Below are 21,430 nucleotides of genomic sequence, written 5' to 3'. Positions count from 1 at the left end.
ATCTGGAGGATCTGACAGTTGCGGTTAATGAGAGAGAGAGAGGAGGCACGCACTGTTGGCAGCGAGCTTCATAGTGTAAGACGTGTAAGTGTGTGTGTGTGTGTGTGTAGTGTAAGAGAGGATAGACCACATACAGCTCAGGCAACACAAAAGATGCGAGGAAACATCAAACTGTTTATCGACTTATCAAACCAGGCCCCTAAATCAGGAATTTCAAGGCCGATCTGAGGCCTCGTCTTAATGTAACCTGTGTGACGTGACTGCACACACTCTGCAACAAATACACCTGTAAACCTGCACACACACACACACAAAATCACACACCACAGCAGATCTTAGCTCCCGCGCAGGCTGCGTCCACTAATCAGATGCCGAGCAAAGACAGGATATCACTGAAATCGAACCTCTTCCTCAATATTTCATCTGGCCTGCAGCAGGCCTGGCTCAGGTCCAACCAGGATCCTCCCTGACATTGTGCAGTGTCACGCACACACATCCAGGCACAATTTGACAAAGAAACCATCAAGACCAGTAGGCCTTGAAGCACATGGGGATGCTGGAAGAAGGCCTGAACGACAGTAGCCATGTTCTGTCCTCAGGAGGAAGGAGAAAATGACGAGAGAATGAGAAAAATGGTCCGTCTACTGAGGATATCGGCTCTCCATTGAATGCCAGACACACACATAAACACACATATAAACACACACCACCACAACCACCATCAGAGGCTCGTTGTCCCATTCATAAATTTCTCTCGTTGAGAAACACGGGCATATCTTAAACAGGGCATACCCGCCCCTTTTACTACTCCAGCTCAGCAGGCCCACATGGGAACAATTAGGGGTATACGCAAGTTTGGCGAAGGTCCGTAGCAACCAGCTGCATCTGTTTTTATTTACCTTTTGCTCTGGTGCTGGATAATGTCATGAGCACATCTGCTACTGTGCAACGTAACCGTGGTTACATGCGTGGTTGACCCATGATTCTGTAATTACCCGCCGAGCGAGATGAAGAGGCTCAGCAAACCACTCAAAGCCACACATAGCCTTCCTCCTCCCCCCCCTCATCCTCCCCGCGTCTCTCCAGCGGCATGAAATCCCGTCTGCCTCGCCAAAAACGTGACACTGAGAGCTGGTAGCTGGAGAGCAGAGGATGCTGAAGTGGCATTTAATGACCCAAAGTTGTCCACAATAGTAATTTTAACTTCATTTCGGTGTCATTAAATTACCAGTCAGTTAATGACACTCTCTTTCTATTATGTAGGATCAAATGTGGTTATTCTCAAATGAGCTGGGATGAGATGCACTTATCAGATTTCCTGATCTGATCTGAATGCTTGTTTGTGGTCACATGGCTGCACAATTTTGTCACCCAGTCTTCTTGTTGGGACACTTTGGGAGGTCTCACCACACTGGGCTTGAACTAGAAGTATTTAATTTTTGCAGGTCATAGGTGGTTTCTGCAGATAAGTTCAGAGGGATCTAATCAGGGGGGACATGTGCTGTAGGCCAGGCAGGACCTTGGTGTAAATGTCTCCACAGAGAGTTCCTTCTTTTAAAAAATTATGACACCCACGCACAACCGGTCATGTAAGGAGACTGGGATTAATCAGAATTCAGTTGCAGGCACCATGATGTTTCAGATCTCTGAATAAAACCAGCAAAAGTTTTCACTTTCCCCAAAGGTCTTGCGTTTGTTTGAAATCCTGAAAGCTCGCATTACTGAGCGTCTTTACACGGCAAACTCAAGGCGGCCAATCAAGGCAGGGCTTGTTTATAATAATGATGAGTGATTATGAGCAATAACAATGAAGACCATATATGGATCACTTCACAGAAGCAGTGTGTGTGGAGGTTGGGTGCCACCATGCTTAGCATCTCCCAGATGTGCAAACCATATGCTCTGACTGAAATTAAAGCAAAAAAGAAACAGTGAAACATGAAAGGGATTTTTAACTTTGTAAAGACAGTTAACAGTCGGTACAGATAGGGTAATGACCGAGAGAGGCCACATGAAAGAACCGGGGATGTTGGCGTGCTTTTTGCACCACTCATTCCATTTCCTGCTCATAAGTTCACTGAGCAGATGGGGACCAAAGGCACAAGGAAGTTTAGATTTTCTGCCCCACAGCCCATTGTATATGATGCATGTAACTGCGTAACACTGCACTGTTATCATTTACAGACGCTTTGGTGCGTACCAGGAGGTCACAATAACAAAGGCAGAAAAAAAGGGTGGGCACAAAAGTGAAACATATTTTTACCTTTTAGTCAAAAGAGTCTGGTTCAGTCCTGTGATTTTGTGTGGTATACATTTAAGGTATAAAGGAACTAATTAACTACTCTGGCAAAGATGAATGCCTAATTAAAGTTAACTTCCCTCTCTACTACATATTGTATTACTCAAAGAAAGGTCATGACTCAGATACATCTCAGCTGTTGATACAGACATAAAGCAACTTTTAAAAAAAGAAAATAAGCGTACATGTAAAACTAGTTAATTTGAAAATGGGCATCTGCAGGCAGGCTGTGGCCCATCCAGAGATTTCTTTAAAAGCACATGCAATAGTGCCCTCTCCTGTTGGTTCAGTGTACTGCAGCAAAGACACATAAAGCAACACCACAGCTGAATGTTTAGTCAGACATTTATTCTTTTTTAATACAAAATAATGTTTGTAAAGCATCAAGTTCAACCTAAGAAACATCAAATTCCTGAAAAAGATTCACTGACAAGCAGACTGTCCGTTTCCTCGAAAATCAAGTCTTTATTATGTGCGTCTCCAACACAAAGCGTCTCTGGAAGGTGGCATCAGCTGTAACAACTGCAGGGTCTTCTCTACGTCAGCCTGTTGTGCTGCTCGGATAGAGACATGTTTATTTAACGCCTGCCTCGGTTGCGTCTGGATAATGTCCACCCTGAGGCAGCGGCTGGCAGAGGTCTGGCTGTATTTCTGCTTGTATAATCAACCTTCACAGCGCTGACTGACCACAGCATCACCTTTCAAGACTGCAAACAGACGTGCAGCATGTGGCACAGATGAGAATTAAAACAAAAGAGGCGAATCAAAAGGCCTCAAAACAAGTGTTGGCACTATGTTGGAACTGGAAATTCAATTTAATAATCCATGTAAAGCTTTTAATGATAAGAAAAACTGCTAAGCTGACACCTGAAAGACACATGCAGGTTGTATTATAGGATACTAGTGAAGCTTATTTGCTTCTGGAATCAGTGCACTGCATGATGTTGTTTCTGTCATGTTTCTAGTCCCCCCAAATCCACTTCAGTCCTCTCTGCTTTTGCGGCTCTTTATTCCCACTGGTGGTGTTGAATTGTTGGTTTTCTTGTTCAGGCTGAACCGTTGTGAGGACAGATGCTTCTGATGGTTCAGCTGATGACTCAACGATATCTGGCTCTGCTGAAGTATGTACGGTCACATTTAGAAAATCAAAAAAGCGTATTTCAGTGGTATTAATGGAAGTGTCTCCGTCAAACCTGGAAGACAAATTTCCACTTTGACTCCTTGACACCTCATCAGTGTGGAAATTAAAGCTGCGGGCCTCTGTCTCTGTGTGAGGTGAATTAGTCGTGGAAAACTCTGCAGTCATCTCTTTGAATGGAGCTCTCTCATTTAGTTTCCCTACAGGGATGGCGGAGCGGTCCATCAACGGCTGCTCTGTAGTTAAACTCTGGTGTTTAAAGTTGAGCGTGGACAGAGCTGTGGTGTTTGAAACAGGAGAGGGTGTGATATGTGGTGCATCAGGCCTGGCTGTGGACATATGATTGCATCATTTTAGTCATGGTGAAATTAATTAACATCCATAAACATATAATATTTATGATCCCATACTTCTAATAATGATTTTATAATAATATGGATGTTGGAGTAAAATTAAAGGTTCAGCAGGTAACTTTTATGTTTTTTTAAATTCTGACAGTAGCACATGAGATGGAAACTCCTGGTGCTCCTAAAGCCCCTTTCCCACTGCACAAAAAAACAAACACACACACAAAAACAGGTAACACCCGCTAACATCTGCCTTTTTAATGTAATGGTAAAGGTTTTAATCTGCATTCACACCAGTGTCAAATCACTCTGCAGTAGACATGGGTATTTATCGCCTCAAGCTCCGATCAGCATTGATGGGAACACGAGAATCAGGTGAATTCATTATTATAAGCTCCTTTGCTGGTGAGATGCAATGATGAGCCATCACAAAATAATGTCCGTCTCCACCAAAGCAGCGCTCAAACACAATCCAAATTCCCCCGCGCTGAGTTTGAAACAGAAACTGAATAACTAAGAGATATATCAAAAGAATTAACCACCACAAAGGCCTCCATGCTGCTTTCTACTGTTTATTAACCTGTTTTCCGGCCTGTCCATGACATTGAACGACACACACATACAAAATCCACACACACACACAGAAAGACATCCTTGTCTGCTGCAGAGCTGCTCTTGTCTACTGGCAATGGGCAAGGAGTCTATAGACTATTTTTAGCAGGCTTATCCCCCTGTTGTTTAAAAAACTAACCCGGTCTCACTCCGAAGTCGTTGAAAATCCAACACTTGGGCAGTGACTCGCAGCTTTAGACACAGAAGAAAAAAGCCGCCATTTAATGTTGGCATGATATGCGGTCAGTCGCCACTGTAGTTTATAGTAACAGAAGTGTATTTTGAAAGAAGACAGTGCTTGTGATAGGCAGAACTTGACATGTCATTCCAAAACGTCAAACAACTAACGGACTCAGGGTACCTTTCACGTCATATCTAGACATGGAGGGTCCATGACCAAACATTGATATGTGACGAGGTCGGAGTGAGAATGTGTTGAAAAAAACCCATGTACATGTGTTAATTTCAGGGGAAACGGGGTATAATACAGACAGAGCATATTTAAGTCCCGCCCCCACCTGAGTGGACAACAATTCATCACCCTTCATTGACTATGTATTGCGTGCCGGTGCCTCCTTGTCATTAACGTCTGCTAGCAAACAACAGAAAAAAGCCTAAAAGCTGTTTTGTTTGTTTTGTTTTACCATCAACATGGTAAAGAATCCATAATCACGTTTTTACGAGCTGCAAAACTGAAAAACTGAACTTTTAAGCAGTAAAAAGTGAGGCCTCAGCAAGGAGATAGGGGAAAACTGTGCTATGTGAAGCCTAGTTTTGATCTTTGTGGGTTAATGATTACTTTACCTTGTGATAGTTTTAGATATCAAAGTATTTCACCTCTGGCCATTCAGGGGGATAATTTTTCCAAGATAAGCGAACAAAACAACCAATCAGAGCCAGGAGGAGTATCTACCACTGAGAAACCGCCACCAACAATGAAAACACTGCTCATCCCTCCTTTGCAAACAACAGAGTGCACAGCAAAGACAAGTAGCCTGAACAAAAGAAGACCGACAACAAAAACCAAGCTGAAAAGAAAGAATTAAGGTTCAGTGGATTCTTGCAAATGCCATTAGGAGCACTAGGAGGAGCCAGAGGAATGATTTTTTTCTACTATTGTCAGGGTGTAATTACAGTTTCTGCAAATATGGCAACAAGTTACTTTTATAAAAGTTACCTACTGTAGCTTTAATGGGCCAGGATTATTTGCTCAATTTTACAAACGTTTTTCATCACAACACTAAAACAGCTTATCTCAGCTTCCCTGCAGTAACTCCATTAACTTATAAATCCCTGTTTTATTATTATTACACCAACGTGACTTGCTAGTTAAAACCCCCCTCCACTCTGTTCTGTTCTTCTTAGATGTTTTTGTTGGAGCTTCACTGTGCAGAATGAAGTATGCTCAGACTTTGACACTAAAAGGCTGTTATCACATTCATCTGCTGAGACACCTTAAATCAGGTTTTAACATGTGGACATATGAGCATGACTTTGTGACATCACCTGTTTGAAAGTCAGTCATGATCCAGTGTGCAGCTTACACAAGTGTGATATGGAAATTTGAAGCCTCCACTGACCACACTTTGAGGATGGACTTTTCAGTGTAGTAGGAGACATCTTGTGTCCAGCAGTTAAAGGGACAGTTCACCCCAAAATCAAAAGTACCTTTTTTTTTTTTTTTTTTTACCTGTAGTGCTATTTATCAATCTAGATTGTTCTGGTGTGAGTTGCAGAGTGTTGGGAGATGTCTGACTTTTCTCCAATATAATGGAACTAGATGGCACTGGATTGTGGTGCTCAAAGCATCCAGAAAAAAACATTTGAAAAACTCCACAGCAATGTCTCTTTCCAGAAATCATGACCCAGTTACTCAAGATAATCCACAGAAGTGTTTTGAGCAGTTTCACATAGGAACTATTTTCTTTCTAGTGAACTACACCCGCCAACCGTATCACTGTGCAGAAGGAACCGTGCATCTACTTATGGACAAAAGGCCCATGACAGCACAAAATGTAAATATTAATGGTGCCTTCCTGTAATGTGAGTGCCTTCTAGTTCCACTATATTCCAGAAAAGGCAGACATCTCTACACCTCATAAGGTTTTAGTCTTTTATAATGTTACTTCTTATGAATCGCATGTGCTTTATATATGTGAATTTATTATCGTTTTATTTTAAAGTTTAATTACTCTTCATTGTTTTGCTATTATTTGGTGTGGGGTTTTTTTAAATCTTATTTGGATTTGTTTTCCATCAATCACTTCTGCTTTAACTTCTATCTCACTTTAAAGTGGATGAAAGGTGCCACATAAAGTTAAATGATTAATTGACTGAGCAACAAACAAAAGTAAGTGCCTGGTGTGACTACAGTAAAAGCCTTTCAATGGCTAGTGGTCAAAATATCATCCAATAATTAATCACCACTTTATGGTGTTCATCAGCAGCACACTCACCTGTGCACGGCAGTGTGTTCTCCATGGTCCACTGCATTTTGTGATTTGTCTCTTTGAAGGTGAGCACAACATCCACCCTGTAGAACGGCTGCAGGAGTTGTTTGTTGTCTGTGCAGGTCTGTAAAACAAACCTGGTTTAGATGTTTTACACTGTAATGAATCCTTATGGGAAAACATGCACGTTACTTATATTTTAAGAAATGTCAAAAACACAGAATATACCAACATGGTGTTAACTCTGGTTTAGAAACATAAGAGTGCTAACTTTTTCAACACAAACCTTGGTCTGGAGTATTTGGGCTGTAGGAATGATCAGTGTCACAAATTCACCCGTCTCATGCACAGTGAAATGATTCGTCTGGTTCACCAACACATTACTGACTGTCAGTGCTTCGTTTTCGTAGCTGCCTCGCTTGGTCAAACCCATATGTCGTTTGAAAATGGGCAGCACAGTCTCTTCTGGTGTGGACGTGGTCACTGAAATGTACATCAGAGATTAAATCTGTTACTGGGATCACTGGTGAAAGTACATTTACTTTTCATTTATGTTGCTTCATACTTTAACTTCACTACATTTCAGATGGAAATATATTCCTTTTTACGGCACTATATTTGATACATATAGTTACTAGCATCTTTTTAGATTAAGAGTTTAGATGAAAACATGAGGTAAGCATAAAAATACAATTCACTGTCAAAGATAGCCCAGTGATTCCCAACCTTCTGGCTTATGAACCTTTACAAGAGAACAGTGTGTAGTTGGAGCCTCTCTAATCTTCTCAGATGGTTTAATTTGAATGTCAAATGCCCAAAATAGGTAAAAGTATGCAACACTTCAAAAGGTCCATGGTGAATTCAAATTTGTGTTTGTCTTCCCAGCCCTCATTGATCATCCAAACCCCCTCAGATTTATCTTTTGACCCTTTGAAAGTGGCCTGACCCCAAGAAAGCTTCTGCATTAAACTACCCAACTTTTGATAAATTATCTAACAGTAGCTCCACCTTGACCAACTGCAACAGTAAAATTCTACATGGATATTAATATATCAGTGTGAATCTAACCATGCAGTAATATATCACTTTTCACATGTAAAAATTTTGAGCATCAATACTTCATTTTTTGCATTCTGGTGGATTTTTATGCACCGATTTCTGCCTTTTACTGTCTTTGTGGTTTAATGTCAAAATAAAAGTCCTCCGCAACGTTCATGTTTTATGAGGTGGAATAAATGCACATGTTCCAAATATTGAGCATGACGTGTCCCCTGTGTTCCCCTCCCAAAATCTACAAAAAGGTTTACAAAAGCATGCACGTGCAGATGATAAATACAGGGTGATGGACAAGAGATCATGTAACATGACAGAAAAACAGAGTCTGCACACTACACTACACTCTCGTGAATATTTAATTAAATTACCACTGAGGTCAATTTCTGTCCCCTGAAATCTACTCCTATGCTCATGTAACATTTTTCTGCAGAAAGAGGACTTTTACTTTGAATACTTTGAGTATATTATCCTGTTAAATAATACCTCTGTACTTTGACTTTAGTAGGAATTTGGATGCAGGATTGTTACTTGTAGTGATGTATTTTTACATCAGTGCAGTGGTACTTTAAGTTAAGAAAATGATCGGAGTACTTTCTAAATACTGACCGGGATAAACATGTTGAAGGTTGCAGAGTGACAATGGAAAATAACCTCCAGTACTGACTCTCTGCTTATGACCCACCTTTAGGACACGTAGCTTCCATACTGTAGGCATACTGACCACTGACCAGCTTCAAGGCCAAGAAGTCCCCCTCATTTTCCCTCACCTGTGTTAACCAGAGACAGTCCAAAACACAGTGACGAAATTAATTTTAGTTGTAATGTTGCCATTGGTCACTAGATGGCAGGATGCTGTGTGGTGTGAATGCTCTTACTTTGACAGGGCTCAAGACCTCCCTTCTCCTGCCTTGAACTGTGATGTCTGGCCCGTTCATGTCAATGCTCATCTGGATCAGGCTGGCATCCTCCAGAGCTACAACGAGGTGATCGCTCAGAGACAGAGACCACTGCAGCTGTAATGCAAACACAGAAACACAGTCGGACAGTTCCCTTCTGCCTGTTTTCTTTCTCTCATCCAGACATGTTCGCAAAAATATTTGTTCACATTTATAATGCAATCATATTTTCAAGGGCTGATTGCATGACTGGACTGATTTTAATTACTACCTCATTATGCCAGTTGTCATAGAGAACTTGTCTGGTCACCTACAGACGCATAGAAAATTTGGTTACTATTTAAATTAAAACAGTGAAAAGTTACATATGAAAAACTCAAGTCAGCTGTCACCTGAATATACTCTGGGTCACACTGGATTTTCTCTCTGCTAGGCAGCACAGAAACAACAGGACACTTCATCAGGAAACTGTGAGGTCTGCCTCCGAATCGACTTATCCTTTTCACCAAATTCAGTGTCAGGACATGGTAGCCATACTGAAAAATCAACCAGACAAGTATCACCACCAGGCCCAGCTGCAAAGGTCAAAGTGTCACAGCTTGTGTATATGTCTGAGATTTTTCCTAAAAGAGTGACATACCTGTTGCTGAACGAAACATCCAGTGAAACTGACTCTAAAAATAAAGTTTTTGTCAGGGTCTTTGTGCAGTGAGAATCCACAGGCAGACAGCTGGAGGTTCAGGTTATCCAGAGAAGCAAGGTTGACTTGCAGACAGAAAAGGGTGATTCAGAGGTATTTCATTTCATATTGGTTTCATTATTTTGTCATTTATTGTGTCTGAAAGAATTACCTTGGATCTGTAGGGCCCCAGACAGCCAGAGTCCCAACCCCTCAATCCTCGCACTGTGTATCCACATCTCCATGTATTCAGAAAAACAGGCTACATCTCCTTCTGAAAATGCAAACATTTTATAAGAAGCACCATCAACAATAGTTTTTCATTACAGCAAAAAAAGAAAAAAAAAGTTTACCTGTTAATCTTGCTGTTGGGGCATCAATCCATTCTCTTTTCTGAATGCAAAGCACACTCTTCATCATAAAACATTGTAAAACACTGTTGAAAAAAAGGTACATTGAGGTTACATTTTCAAAACTGTGACTAGCCCAAGTCAGTTTTGTACATTATGATACTCACATAGTTCTAACAAGGATGCCAAATCTCTGATGATCCATGCCAGTTCTGCTGATGAAAACTTACATGAGCAGTCTGACCCCAGCCTATTTGAAGGTACGTGGGCTGATGTCACTGGGGAGGGAAATAACACAGGTGTGTTTGCGTTGACATGTTAAAGGGAAGTGACAAAAAAAGTCCCATAGAATGATCACTGTCTCCAGCTCGTGTGAAAAACAGGTCTCAAGGCAGTCAAGGACTTTTATTTGCTAAGGTGTTGTCATTTAAGAATTTGTGATGATGATCTGTTAACCCCTTAATGTTCAGTTTCCCCCTTTTATTTCATCTTGAGTAGCTTTAAAATAATCTAATGCCACAGTCTCACATATATGCACCTCATTCCAGCTCTTCATTTAAATTATATGATGTTTACAATGAGTGAAATTTTCAAACCAAACTTTAACTAATGTTTTTATAGCTACACCATTCCATTCCATCCAATGCAAATATTCTATATTTCTTTTCTTTTTCTATTTTTTGTTTGTTGATAAATGTATTTATTCATTTAACAGGTACCATGTAAAAACAATGAACATTAAGGTCTCAGTTTTTACATTTTTGTCCCCACCCCCAGGGTCTAACATTAAAATTTCAACAGTTGCAATAAAAAAAGGAATAAATAAAATAAAATAAATAATGATAGTAAAAAAGTAAAAGTAAAAATATAAATATATTAAAAAATAAAAACACAGCTAAAGAATAAATTGAAATGAATAATCGACCCCTCTTATTTAGAATTTAGAACATTCAAACCAACTGTACTGTAAAATATGAAATGTACTGACGTGTAGTGTGCATCAGTGATGACCACTTCATTTGTCCTGTGTCTTTAATTCAACTAGGCCCTATGTCATTGACCATAGGGCCCTAAACAGGCTTAGATTTTTTAGGTGAGCCCCTCAAGATGAACTAACTTTCTCCAAAATGTTGAATATATATACATATATATGACAGGAATGAAATAAGCAACACAGACTAGTTATATTATGTTACTGCATAGACTACATTCCTTTATGTTGACAGTAAATACGCTACACACCATGTGTAAGATAAGATAAGATAAGATAAGATAAGATAAGATACACCTTTATTGATCCCATAATTGAGAAATTCCATTGTTACAGCAGTCAAGGAAAAAGAGTCAGATTAAAGATTTCAAAATTAGACTTCAAAAACTTAAATAACTAGGCATGCAAATAAGTACAAAAATCCAAGAGTCGGCGATAAATAACAATAACAATAATAATAATAATGAAAATAATAGGAAGTGGATAATAATGAGCAGCAGTGAATGAAAATGAGCAGTGGATAAAGGGAGCACATCTAGTGCAAGTGATTGTATGTGCAAAACAGCAGACAGCTGTGGTGTCCATAAAGTGTCCATTGTCCAGTGTCCAGTGTATTTTGGTTGTCCTGCGCAGTATCAATCATAGATATACAGTATCTGTTTAAGTTGGAGTATATGGTGCATATTTTATTTATATTATTATATTATTATATCTTTACTTTATCTGATTTTTTAATATTCTTATCCTTTTTTAGCACACTTTTTTGCTTTTTCCCTTTGCTTCTGACTCTTACACTGCTGTAAAGTGTGAATTTTCCTGGTCTGGGATTAATAGTCTCATCTTGTCTTATCTTATCTTATCTTATCTTATCTTATCTCCTTACAATTCAGTTCACTTCAACTGGGATCACTAGGTACATTCACACACGGATGATACATTTTGGCAAACATTAAACACATAATTCTATTTTTTTCTCCTCATATTGAAAAATATATAGCAAAAAGCCAAAAATGATAAACCAATTCATCTAGTAGGCTACAGGAGGAAATAAATGTTTTCACATGCCTCATAGTGGCATGATAAATACATTGTATTTTCAGTGCGCACCTTTTGTTTGGGCTTTTCAGGTGAATGTTATGTTTGGACTTCAAAGGGTAACTCAGGTGCTTTAACTTTGCCCTGTGAACGCTATGAAACACGACAACATGAATAAAGCTTACTCCATTAAGTGTAAGTCAGGTTTATAAAATATTAACCAACAACTGGTGATGTGACGTCAAACTGTCGACTAAATGTTTTTCATTTTATTTTTTGGCATCCCTACAAAAACTACTAGTGTGCCCTCCCAACTAGATGATGTCATCTCTATGGTGCGCAGCCATTTTGTTAGCTAGCTTGAGGTTACAGAGGTTAGCCGTGTGCTGCTGCAAATATTCTCTGGGGTCTTGCGATTTAGTACTTATATATTACAGAAAAAGGTAACTTGTCGGTGTTGTTATTTACTTATATTCCTCGGCCACACGCTCGTAGACAAGAAGAGGACTCGTGTATTTGTTGACAGTAAACAAAGCGCGAAACTGGATGGTCATTCATTTTTCAAGCCGTCTTGAGTTTGCTAGCTTGTTAGCTAGCTCGCTGGCTAACTTGTTTACGCGTGCTACGAAGCAGAGAAGAACATACAGTATTTATGGCCGCGACCTATTGAATGTTAGAGAGTTGTGAGGTGAGTGTTAGCGTTTCACACAGTTTGTCTGTCTGTGTTTGACTGCCATTGCATTTCGGTTGCGTCATCCTGTTAAGTAAACTTCAGCGACCATCGACGCTACAAACTCGTGCGCATCATTCCGGTGGTTAACTTTAGCTCCATCCGCTGCTTCCACCTGGACCAGCGCTCTGCCATTTAGACACCATGTCAGAGTTGTACATTCGTGTGGCCGAGGATGAAAACGAGGAGCCCATGGAGATCCCCTCAGAGGACGACGGGACTATCCTGCTGTCCTCGGTAGCAGCACAGTTCCCAGGGGCGTGCGGGCTGCGGTACAGGAACCCAGAGTCCCAGTGCATGAGGGGAGTCCGGCTTGTGGAGGGTGTCCTGCATGCACCTGAGAACGACTGGGGAAACCTGGTATATGTCGTCAATTACCCCAAAGGTGAGGTGTTGGTGTGAATAGCTTTCCCCATTCTCATTGCATAATGTATGACCAAACGTGTGATGAACCCTGGAAACAAACACTAAGTTGCCAGTTTATTAGGTACACCCAGCTACAACTAATTTAGCTTAACAATTCATCAACCCAATAACAGATTCTACCTTCATGAAAGCCATAATGTTTTGTTTTTGTTTGTGGAGAGATGTTGATTCAACTTTTCATTTTGCCATTATGTTGCTGATTAGCTGTTTTGCTCTAATACTGAGTGGTGTGTCTAATATCATGTCTAACCCCAGAGTTATAAATGCCTTGGTCAAAATATTGGGAACACCTCTTAATACAGTGCAGCACAGCTGAACACCACCACAAATGGCAGCCTCAACAATGACAAAGTTGAATTAGCGTCTTTGCAAGGTTTGATGTATTAGACGGCATCCATTTTAGCTCTTTTTTTTGGCACCTGCTAACAAAGATAAAGACCAGTAATACTGCTTTTCAGTCTACAGTGTTTTGGTGTCAGTTGCCCTGTGTTGCAGATATCCACTGCAGAAATGTCTGCCTTCTCTAGAATATAATGGAAAGCGATGGCACTTGGCTTGTGTGGTGCTCAAAGCGCCAAACAATACATTTGATAAAATCAACAGCAATGTCTCTTTCCAGAAATCATGGCTTGGTCCACAGATATTTGTGTGAGCAGTTTTATGTAAGAACTATTCTCTTTCCACTGAACAATACCCCCCAACCGCATCTCTGCACAGAAGGAAGCGTTGATATTCTCATAGATGAGAGGCTTGGGCTTATGACAGCACGAGTTGTAAACAGTAATGGTATCCTCTTCGGCTGAATTGTAACATTAGCTAGCTCAGTGGTGCTAGGTGAGCTAGCAGTAGATGCACTGTTCCTTCTGCATGGTGATATGGCTGGCGGATGTTGTTCATTAGATAGAAAATAGTTCCTACATGGGACTGCTCGCAACAAGGTCTGTGGATTATCTTGAGTAAGCGGGTCATGATTTTTGGAAAGAGACATTGCTGTTGAGTTTTTCAAATGTAATTTTTTTACTGCTTTGAGCACCACAAGCTGAGTGCCATCTAGATCCATTATATTTGAAAGAAGGCAGACATCTCTATGGTCAATACCTCCAAGACTTACACTAAAACAAACTAGGTGGATAAATAGCACTACAGGTAAGCGTAAAAAAACGTAGTTTTGATTTTGAGGTTGAGCTGTTCTTTTAATACTTCACAATGCAATGATTTTGATAGTAGCACCATGCTAACATCTTTGTAGCAACAGGCCCTTTCCTTGTCAAACATGACGATGCCCCCTTTGCACAAAGTTAGATATGTGAAGTAGAGGCCTTGTTTGTTGTAGACCATTGAGACTGGCCTGCACATAGCTCTGACCATAACCCCTGAAAAATCTTTGGGATGAACTGGATTGAGTGAGGCCTTAATACCCAACATTAGGGCTTTGACTTTTGACCAGAAATCATATTCGAAGTTCGTTTGTTTATTAATATTAATATTCAAATATTTATTAATAGTATTTTGACCATCAAATGCCTTCAGTAAGACCTATATTGGTATCAAACTTAAGTTGTATATGTTCTGTCCACCAGAGGGCAGTGTATCAATGTCAATAGGCAGGCGATGTTTTCAGAAGAAAAACACTCAACGACTGTTTTTTTTATTTTTATTAAAAGTCAGACCTGGGTTTTATCCACTGTTCTTATCAAAAAAAAAAAATAAATAAAAAAAATAACCCAGTCAGGCTAAGTACTGAAAAGACAAAATAAATAAAGGTAGGCCCTATTTGGTAGACCTATTCAAAACGAGCACATCCTACCAGCGATTAGCGATCTGACAACAATTACCAAGAACAAGGCACTTTGAGATGTAAATCGAACACTCGGGATGCATTCTCCTCCCCAATCCCCATCCATCATGTAGATTAGAACACTTCGAGATGCAGGGCTATATCTCCAACAGTCAAACATGTAGGCCTAGGCTAAATTAGAACTCGCCATTATGGGCTATCTGGCTGGCTACAGTTTATCTGGCTGCAGACTTTTTTAGGTTGTTCGCCAAAAAGACAAGGTGATTCACATTTTCTGGCTCTAGAGAAGAGCGTTGCTTTGTGACTATGTTCCCGGCTGTGGAAAACACTCGTTCCGCCCTCACAGATGTCCCGCATATTGCCAGGTAGCCGTGTGCCAGCTGGGCGAGATAAGGGTACTTGAGGCTTCTCTCCTTCCACCAGGACAGCGGGTTGCTGTCAGATTGGGGTGGGGGCTCACTGTCGCAGGCCACCATTTCTCTTTGGAGCACATCTTCATTGGGTCTGACTTAAAAAATAAATTAGTTTTTGTTAATGTGTTGTTTAGGCTACGTTTTATAATGCACTTTTTTATATTTCCAATGTAGGGCTATATAGCGAGTTTGAGTTGTTATGAAAGGCACTCGATAATTTAAACGTTTCTGTATTATTGATAATAATATCATCATTATTACCTCCTGCCGAGTTTTGGCAGTACACATCGCCAAAGAGGTCCCCCATCACGCTAAGAGCATTCTTTTCCTTGCGCTGCTGTGGCTCCGTAGCCGTGGCGTTCTCCTCTTGGCCTTCCTCTCTGCCCGTCTCCTCGCTGAGCTTGGCAAGCTCCCTCTGAACCTTATCTTGCACTGCCTGCCGCGACTCTTGTTCCAAATGAACCAGTCGGTGAAAACGCGGGTCGAGGTAGCTGGCTGTGTTCAGTAGGAAGAATGCATCTTTGTCGGGGCCATATCGTGCCTTCAGATCAGTTGACATCATTGTTTTCATCGCTTTCAGTTAATGCCTATATCAGGTTCAAATATTAAGGGCTGCCTAATATTCGTTCGAATATCTTTATTTTTGTAAATATTCGAATTATATTCAAATAACGAAGTTCGGAGTCAAAGCCCTACCCAACATCACTTCTCTCATGCTTTTTGCATCCAGGTTCCAAAACCTTGGGGTAAAAAGAGAGCGTTCGGGATGTTAACCAGCATATTAATGTGAGTTAGGAGTAGGAGCTTAAAGGAGTAGGAATGGTTCATTTAGCTGAACACACCATAGGCACTGCTCAACGCTGCATAAAGGATGTTTATACCAGATGCTGCAAAAATAAGGCCAGGAGAATCATGAAAGCTCCCAGCCACCCGGATAACTTCCTTTTCACCCTCCTGAGGTCGGAAATAAGGTACCGGTTATACTGGGCAAGCATGAAGAAGCTCAGGAGGAGCTTCTGCCCTCAAGCCACAAGGATACTGAGTTTTGACCCTGCCTTATCCTAACCTAACATTGACATTTATTTATTACTACTATATTGAAGGAGCTAACAATTATTCATTTTACTGAAATTATATTTATGATTTCATGTAACAAATAAATTGAATTGAATAAATTGTTCTACAACTAGATGTGGAGCTAATATCCGGGGATTTGGTCATGTACTGTATCTTGGTTGTTGTCTCTGCTGTCACCACCAGGGAGTACAGAGCTCAGAAGGTTATTTCAGAGAGATATGTGTTTGCATGGGATTGGCTCTTTTTCCTGTCATAACTCGTATCTGTTTATTCTCTACAGATAACAAGAGGAAGATGGATGAAATAGACGCTGCCTCAGCTGTGAAAGTAAAAAGGGGCTTTCAGAAGACGTCAGATCTTATTGTTCTTGGGCTGCCGTGGAAAACTACTGAACAAGACCTGAAAGATTATTTCACTACCTTCGGGGAGGTCATCATGGTGCAGGTAGTGACTTCTCATCTGGCTCTCAGCATTTTTGTCAACATTCCTTTGTTAGGCTTAGAGTGTAATAAGAACATCTTGTTGTGTTTCTGGTTCAGTTAAAGATGGAAATAAGCATGCATGTCTTCTATGTTCACTCCAGGTCAAGAGAGATCTAAAGACCGGCAACTCAAAAGGGTTTGGGTTTGTCCGATTCACCGACTATGAGACGCAAACCAAAGTGATTGCTCAGAGACACATGATTGATGGACGATGGTGTGACTGCAAACTTCCCAACTCAAAGGTATTTTGGGCACCATGTTTAGTGCAGAGTATAGTAGGGGTGGGAGTCTTTCTGTACCTCATGAGTCAAGTGACTCGTGAGGTACAAGCCAGATTCGATTCAAACTCAATTCTTGATTGAATGATGGATAAGGGGGCACAAATTTTAGTCTCTTGCTCCAGTATACTTGGTGCCATACTGTTAACTGGTGTTCTTATTACACTGAAATACAGTATGAACCACAACTAGCAATCAGGATAAATGGCCTGCAGCCTTTTTATTTTCCCAAGGCGGGCTGGGTGCAGCGTTTTTTAGGTGAAACATGCTGAGCATAAAGGTTATTTTCTTCACCACAGAGGTGTTTAAAGTTTTGTAATGCTGCAGTGTGTATTAGTCAGCCAATCTCATTTGTTAACATCACTGCTGATAACTGTGGTGCTCCAGTAATGTTTGACTCTGGGTGATGGCATTCAAAGTATTCACAACATACTTCAAGTTTGTCTCGCAAATGTAATTATTTAGACATAAAAACATGCTCACAATCGCTGCCTTTTGGGAAGATGAATTACAAGATAAGATAACTCCAGCATGTGGGCGCTGTAGACAGCCTGGGTGCTGCACTGCCTTATGCTTATATCCTGCCTTTTTTTGTTCTGTCAATATCAGGTTATTCACTAACAGTTAGACAATAGATTATTGACATTTTTAAATTGATGCAGAATCTCCCATGCCCGCATCATGATGCATTGCAATGCATCTAAGAGTCAATTTTTTTCCTCCAATCCTAGGATATAGTTAAGAACCTTGTGGTATAAATAGATGCAGATTGGTTTGTGGGGCAAGGGTCAGTTAATAAGATACTGGGGATATGTAGGTTTATGTAGGCCTCTGCTCTTAAACATTTTTATGTAGCCTTCCACATGAATATTGAATTCATGTTATGATGGGGAAATCATAATCTATAGTTTTAATGAGGGATGCTAAACTGTTTTGATTTTACACATTATGTCAAACCTGGAAAACAAACTAGAAACAACCATTAACTATCACAGATGATGAAACTTTGCAAACAGAACAACTATTTAGCAGTTTTTTCTGTATTTTTCCTAATTTGACTCAAAGCTTTTTAAATGATACATTCACTGAATTGCAATGGATCAAAACATCTGTTCTAGTGCAATGCAATGCAAGTCACAGATGTGTATTATCTGTTGGAAAACTAATTCTGAATTAGTCAGAAGTGTTACTTTAAAACACAAACAACCATCATGTAGATTGCTTAATTTATAGCTGTGCTTGTTTGTCCTCTCAGGCATGTCCTGATGAACCCATGCGGAGCCGTAAAATCTTTGTTGGCCGCTGTACAGAGGACATGACAACTGATGAGCTGAGGCAGTATTTCATGCAGTATGGCGAAGTCACTGACGTCTTCATCCCCAAACCTTTCCGGGCATTTGCATTTGTCACGTTTGCCGATGACCAGGTGAGATTCATCATAAATGGCAGAGGTTTTATTTCTATTTTATTTGTTTCACATACATAAAATGTGCATGTGAGGGTGAGTTGGATGAGTTGTATCATTAGTTGATTCTCACAAGAGTGATAATCTTCTCCTCACTTCTTCCTCAGGTTGCCCAAGCCCTGTGTGGAGAGGACTTGATCATCAAGGGAATCAGCGTGCACATCTCCAACGCTGAGCCTAAACACAATAATAGTAGGCAAATGATGGATCGAGGGCGGTTTGGGGCTGGTGGGTTCAGTCAGGGCTATGGCAGTAATCGTGGTGGGCTAGGCAGCGGTAGTGGTGGGGTTAACTTCGGGGCTCTGGGTCTTAACCCAGCAATGGTAGCTGCTGCCCAGGCAGCGCTGCAGAGCAGTTGGGGAATGATGGGCATGCTGGCTAACCAGCAGGGTGTGACCACAACAGCAGGCACAGCCACTACGACCCGAGACCAGACCTATAGCTCTTCCAGCACCAGTTACAGCAGCCCCAGCTCAGCTAGTCTTGGTTGGGCTGCAGGCACTAACACCGCCTCCAGTGGGGGCTTCAGCTCTGGCTTTGGCACTGCTATGGAGTCTAAGTCTTCTAGTTGGGGGATGTAGATAGCTTTGAGTTTAGCTTTTCTGTTGCTATTAGGCTAATCTGGTAAGTATACCTACAGCTGGGAACTGCTTATATCTTATGTTCCTATTATTTAAAAAATATACTGCCTTTTATTTTGGTAAAGAGAAAATTTATACTTGTGTGTGACTGATTATGTAGTCATGCATTGAATGGGTGAAGAGTTTAGTTTGTTAGTGGAAACTGCCACACTCACTTTTTTTGTTTTTGAGAAAATGTTACACAGAGATGACTGTGCATGCAAGATAAATATTTATAAACATGCACGAGTATCTCGAGAGCCCCCTCAGCCCCTTGTAAAATGGGCTTGATATAATTGTGTATCTGTATGCAGATGATTGCATCGTTTTGTTTGTTTTTGTTTGACGTCTTTTGGAAACGCCTTCATGAAAGTCTCTTCTGCAGTTCACCAACTCTTTCCCAATTTCCCGGGAGGAAGCGCCTCATTGGCAGCAATGTTCGACAGATCTCAGTATCAATTCCCCTCTTCCCATGTGTAAATGCTTTGCCATCAAAGAACACAGCTTCACTCTGCATATACTGTGTTAGACGGTGGGTGTTGTCTTTTTTCCTCTCCCCTTTTTTACGGATATAGAAATCTTGTCTGCTCTTGTCGCTTTTCAAGATCAATGAGTGGGATTGATGTTGGACCGAGTGAGAGTGAGCGAACGGGAGACAAAATGAAAGAAGTGTGAGACGGACTGCTTGTGGAATTTTTTTTTTTAAAGAGACAAGTGTCTGCGAGAGTTGAGAAGACCTGTGGCTTTGTGCGAGTGTGAGAGGACGAAGCAAGTACGAGTGTGTCCCTAATGGCCATCACAAGGACATTTTATTGCGTCTCGAGATCCCTACGGTCTCTGCTTTCACTCATCGTTTTCTATCAACTTTAATTCTTTACGAACAGTGAAATGTCAAGTGCTATGAGTATTTGTATCTTTTCGTAGCTTTCTCTTGCTGTCTGATTTGATGTGAATGCTGTGTCTGGTTGTGTGCTTTATTTTCTCCTTGTTACCACCCTCTCTGTGTGAAAATGTGACTCTGTGCTGGTGAAGTCTGTGTGAGGGAAAAACACTGCAAGTGTGTTGAAGTTTGAGGTTGATGTGGTGAATGTTTGACAAGTTCCCATTGAAAGTTTGTGTTTGAAGTGGTTATGAATGCATTTTCTATGTTTTGTGAATCAAAGGGAAGTCTGAAATAAAAATGAATTTGACTAGGTATAATACACTCTTGACAGTGACTTATTTTTGACGTTACATTAATTGAACTGCCAACACTTTAATTTACATGTATAGGAACCTCGGACACGGACAGCCCAGGTTTTCGTCTGAATCCAGGTTGGAGTCAGTTATGGAGAAGCTGAAGACATTGTTGGGTGGGCCGGCACAAACCAACAATGGAATTGCTGCACGACTGCCCTAATTCCTGCAAAGGATCTTCTTCACCTCACTAGCAAGAAACCTTGGACCATCCCGTAGTGAAATTTAGAGCGGACCATACTCAATTGGGCTGAGGTATTTGTTTATACCTACAAATGTCACAAATAGGACCAAAGTCACACCTGCAGCTTGGCAGCAGTCATTTTTTTTCCAACTTGTGAAACAAAGTCTGCCTTTTTAATCTGAAACCTGCTTTTCTGTCAGTGAAACCTTTTACCACTTGTCCTCAATACAGGCACTGATGATTTATAGAAGTGTTAACTGGTTGGTTTCAATTCATTGTGATCAGAAAGCATTTGAATAAGGCAGGATGTGTTCTTGTCATTTTGTTTATCCTGATTGTAAAGTGGCTGGATTGTATGAGCCAAGAGATTTCCAAAGGGACTTGAACGACTGAACATGCCAGCAGGAACTCACACTTTCTGTATGGAAATATTTTAGTATTGCGGTGTAAAATAAAGGTTTTGAGTTTGTAATCATCTGTCGTCTCTCAATGTAGATTGGTGTAAGCATTTTCCTTACTGGTCTCCCTCTATAGTTTATTATTAAGCATTTCTATGCCTTTAATTTGGTGCTTTTTTCCCCCGCAGATTTTATACGGAAATTCCGATTTCAGTCCTTTGCGTAAAGAATGCTGAAAAGTGTTTGCTGGCTGTTGTATCGGTGCGGTTTTTATGTTCTGCCTGTTGATGGTGCTGAAGTGCCAGTTTGTAATGAACTATGGGACTAGACACCCACTTTGCCTCTTATCTATTGAAATCTTTATGTAATAACTTTTTGGTTTGTAAAGTATGTGGTAGTTTTTGTGCTATTTCTCTGTTTGCAGAGAATTGTCAACACACCAATTGAAGACAACCAAGAATTTAAATGGC

The 21,430-nt window shown here is 40.6% G+C and overlaps 2 protein-coding genes across 6 annotated transcripts; one reads left to right on the top strand and one right to left on the bottom strand.

The window, feature by feature from the left end:
* Positions 1-522: 522 nt before the first annotated feature.
* ciroz (ciliated left-right organizer protein containing ZP-N domains) lies at positions 523-9,894 on the bottom strand. Its single transcript, XM_078170414.1, has 11 exons — positions 9,831-9,894; positions 9,650-9,751; positions 9,439-9,563; positions 9,191-9,334; positions 9,070-9,108; positions 8,778-8,915; positions 8,585-8,669; positions 7,127-7,329; positions 6,853-6,970; positions 3,493-3,766; positions 523-589 (listed from the first exon to the last, which is right to left on the bottom strand). Exons 1-11 carry the CDS (start codon positions 9,892-9,894, stop codon positions 523-525), a joined length of 1,359 nt encoding a protein of 452 aa, XP_078026540.1.
* Positions 9,895-12,193: 2,299 nt separating this feature from the next.
* Positions 12,194-21,039, top strand: tardbpa (TAR DNA binding protein a). 5 transcript variants are annotated; one of them, XR_004501762.2, is made up of 7 exons: positions 12,194-12,968; positions 16,578-16,741; positions 16,881-17,021; positions 18,313-18,483; positions 18,630-18,714; positions 19,528-19,674; positions 20,415-21,039. XR_004501762.2 is itself a non-coding variant. In XM_033629437.2 (6 exons), the coding sequence occupies exons 1-6, from the start codon at positions 12,728-12,730 to the stop codon at positions 19,620-19,622; spliced, it is 933 nt and encodes a 310-aa protein (XP_033485328.1). In that variant the 5' UTR covers positions 12,194-12,727; the 3' UTR covers positions 19,623-20,337. The 5 variants fall into 5 exon arrangements, 2 of the variants coding, with proteins under 2 accessions (XP_033485328.1, XP_033485327.1); XR_004501761.2 differs by having other exon boundaries at positions 18,630-18,750; XR_013491949.1 differs by having other exon boundaries at positions 18,630-19,674.
* Positions 21,040-21,430: the final 391 nt, after the last annotated feature.

Source organism: Epinephelus lanceolatus, chromosome 8 (assembly GCF_041903045.1).
Source record: "Epinephelus lanceolatus isolate andai-2023 chromosome 8, ASM4190304v1, whole genome shotgun sequence".
NCBI lineage: Eukaryota > Metazoa > Chordata > Actinopteri > Perciformes > Serranidae > Epinephelus > Epinephelus lanceolatus.
The sequence above is the reverse complement of the archived record's forward strand: the minus strand, read 5'-3'. Positions and strand labels throughout refer to the sequence as shown.

What these genes read in the sequence shown, in the direction of transcription:
- ciroz (XM_078170414.1), bottom strand. Translation starts at nt 9,894, where the DNA reads ATGAAGAGTGTGCTTTGCATTCAGAAAAGAGAATGGATTGATGCCCCA. An exon ending in ATGACAACTGGCATAATGAG is followed by an intron (nt 8,916 to 9,069) that starts GTAGTAATTAAA and finishes TTTGCATTACAG; the next exon opens with CTGCAGTGGTCTCTGTCTCT. An exon ending in GGAAGCTACGTGTCCTAAAG is followed by an intron (nt 7,330 to 8,584) that starts GTGGGTCATAAG and finishes TGTACATTTCAG; the next exon opens with TGACCACGTCCACACCAGAA.
- tardbpa (XM_033629436.2), top strand. Translation starts at nt 12,728, where the DNA reads ATGTCAGAGTTGTACATTCGTGTGGCCGAGGATGAAAACGAGGAGCCC. An exon ending in TGTCGTCAATTACCCCAAAG is followed by an intron (nt 12,969 to 16,577) that starts GTGAGGTGTTGG and finishes TATTCTCTACAG; the next exon opens with ATAACAAGAGGAAGATGGAT. An exon ending in GGGAGGTCATCATGGTGCAG is followed by an intron (nt 16,742 to 16,880) that starts GTAGTGACTTCT and finishes TGTTCACTCCAG; the next exon opens with GTCAAGAGAGATCTAAAGAC.